Below are 2926 nucleotides of genomic sequence, written 5' to 3'. Positions count from 1 at the left end.
CAATTACAATTGGGGAAAGATTGGCAATGTTTTATAAAGAATTTGTGAATTGTGTATAAGTCTCTTCTAACATTTAATACAATTTTTTAATAAAAATTTATTTTAACCTAAAAAAAAAAAAAAAAGCACAGTCATTTCAGACCTACAGGTGCAGCTTTGAAGGCAAAATCTTCTGGAAGACAATCCAGGCGTCCTGGCCTTGGGCAGACTCACAGACAGGGCTCATGGCCGGAATTCTGCAGATTATTCATGGAAATGCCTTTGGGTGGCATGCCCAACTTGAAACAAAGGGGCCCCCTTAAGATTCCAGCTCACTTCTTCTTCCTAAAGCGTCCTACCCCTGTCTTCTCTCCCACGTGCCCCCACCGGTAGCCCACTCCCACCAGAAGGGACCAGTGAAGCAGTGGCCTGGCCGATGAGAAGTGCAAGCTCTTCACCCCAGGCTGCAGGAGCCGGTTACAGGGCAGGTGGCCACTGGGCTCAGAGCCCCGCACCGGGCCCCTGGAGGAGGGGACAGTGAGAGACAGTGTGTCGGGGACACAGGGCGCTGGAGGATGTGTTGGACCCCGTGTCTCTGGCCTGGCTCTGATCCAGAGTCCAGGCAGGACACACCCTGGACCACTGCTGCTCTGGGGCTGCAGGCCGGAGGTGCAGAGCCTGGTGGGGAGGGGAGATAGCCCCCGCCCTCTCTGTGGCCTGGCTCCTGGCAGCGCAGGAGCCCACTATGGGGATCCAGGAGCCAGGGAAGAACCTACAAGTCTCGGGGTGCGCCCAGGCGTGGGGGACCCAGCGAGCTCGGCCCTGAAGTCTGGGGCCGGCGCGGGAACCGCGAGGTGAATCAGGCCAGAGCGGTGGCTGTGGGCGCCCCGCCCGTCGGTCCACCCAGCGCGCGGCTCCCTCCTCCTGCCGCCGGTCAGAGGCCCACCGCGAGCCCGCTGCGCTCCCCTCGGCCGCTCTACCGGTGACTGGGGCTTCCCCCGCTCCGGGATTGGATGCGAGACGACGGGGTGGGGGCGGGCGGGGGGACCTCAGAAACCCGGGTTCCCAGCTCAGGAGGAGAGCAGCCGGCAGTTCAGACGCTGCTGCGCCCGCGCCAGCGAGAACCTCCGCGCAGACCTGGAGCGCCGGCGGGCGGCGCGGAGGAGGCGGCAGCAGCGGTGGCCCCGCGGGCGCCCGGAGCGCCACGATGTTTGACAGCTCGCAGTATCCCTACAATTGCTTCAATTACGACGCCGACGACTACCCCGCGGGCAGCTCGGATGAGGAGAAGCGGCTCACGCGGCCGGCGTACAGGTGACCGCGGAGCCGGGGCGGGGCCGCAGGGGACAGCGGCCTTCCTCCGCGAGGGGGCCAAGACCCGCCTGGGATGAGGGAGGGGTCTCTTCTCGTCCGCACGTCTGGAGGTAGCCGAGAAGGTTCTCCACCCTCCCCGGGGAACCCCCAGGTGTGAGAGAGAGCTTCTGGGGTCTGCGCAGAGCGGCGCTGGGAGTTCTCAGCGCCCTGGGGGAAGGCAGAGCAGAGCGGGTCCGGCCGGGCAGGGCAGGCGGGGGAGACTCCAGACGCGCTCCGGGGTCCCGCCTCCGGCGCCCGCCTGGCCTGAGTGCCCCTCTTTGCAGCTACATCGCGCTGATCGCCATGGCCATTCAGCAGAGCCCGACGGGCAAGGTGACCCTGTCGGGCATCTACGACTTCATCATGCGCAAGTTCCCCTATTACCGCGCCAACCAGCGCGCCTGGCAGAACTCCATCCGCCACAACCTGTCCCTCAACAGCTGCTTCGTCAAGGTGAGCCCCTTCCCTGCCCCCGCCCCCGAGCGGCCCCTGAGGGTCCCAGGCCTTGCGACACCTGGACCAAGTTATCCCTGATTGGCGGGGGGAGCGGGGGTGTACCGGGTTGGGGCGCGTCGTTCCAGGGCTGCCCAGGGCTCACCCTAAGTGGCCCTGAGTGAGCGCTCGCGGCGGGCGGGTCGCACCTGGGGGCCAGCCGGGCGCTGAGCCCCTCGCTCGCACAGGTGCCGCGGACCCATGGCCACGAGAAGGGCAAAGGCAACTACTGGACCTTCGCCGGCGGCTGCGAGTCGCTACTGGACCTTTTCGAGAACGGCAACTACAGGCGACGGCGGCGGCGGCGAGGCCCCAAATGCGAGGAGGCGAGGGGGACGCGCGCGGTAGAAGCGGAAGCGCCCCGGGGTCCCCCTGAGCCGGCCACTGCGAGGGGGACCCCCGTCCCCCGCCGCGAGGCCCCAGCCCCAGCCAGCCCCGCCGCCCTGGGGAGGGAGGCGCGCGGGGACGTCAAGTTCAGCATCGACTCCATCCTCTCCACCCCAGGCCCCTTTCCCGGGCTCAGGTTGCCCCACGCGCAGGAGGGCAGATGCCCCCGGCTGGAGGCCCAGCAAATGAACCTTCACCTTTGGACCATGTGAGAGGGCTGAGGCTGCTCCACCTCCGGGGCTGTCAGACAATCAGTCTGGGGTCTTCTGGGTGGTTTGGGCCCACCTCGAGTGGAGAAATGAGGTTCTGCCACATCCCACAAACTTCCACAGACTCAGGCTCATCGCTGAAACCAGCCTAGGTTGGAGGGAAAGACGGTCATCTGATGAAAGGCACTCATTTCCATATTGTGGCTTTATCCCTTCAGATGAAACCCATCGGGTCCCGTTTGACGACTTAAGGGTTTGCTCTAGACCCACCGGGTGATCCTGCTTGAGGACTAAGAACGTGGGTTCAGGGTCACATTCACTTAGAGTCAAGGTACCGTCGGAGCGTTTGCTTCATAGACGGATGCGCACGAAGCTGCCGATGAGCTAAGTGTCCAGTCAGTGAAGCTGGTGGGCATCTTCCTTTAGAGCTGAAAACAATAATAATAAAGTGCAGATGGTCGAGGCAGCTATGAATCAATCCCGTGAATGTTGCCCAAGGTTTTTGA

General features: G+C 63.6%; 1 protein-coding gene across 1 annotated transcript; it reads left to right on the top strand.

The window, feature by feature from the left end:
- Positions 1-1186: 1186 nt before the first annotated feature.
- On the top strand, positions 1187-2423 carry FOXL3 (forkhead box L3; the record flags this gene model as incomplete). The annotated part of the gene is made up of 3 exons (XM_082644585.1): positions 1187-1293; positions 1617-1785; positions 2013-2423. 3 exons carry the CDS (start codon positions 1187-1189, stop codon positions 2421-2423), a joined length of 687 nt encoding a protein of 228 aa, XP_082500711.1.
- Between the last annotated feature and the right edge of the window lie 503 nt (positions 2424-2926).

The sequence above is a fragment of the Mesoplodon mirus genome (genome assembly GCF_964341445.2).
Source record: "Mesoplodon mirus genome assembly, chromosome: 15".
In the NCBI taxonomy this organism is placed as follows: Eukaryota; Metazoa; Chordata; class Mammalia; order Artiodactyla; family Ziphiidae; genus Mesoplodon; species Mesoplodon mirus.
This window is presented reverse-complemented; position numbering and strand designations above follow the sequence as displayed.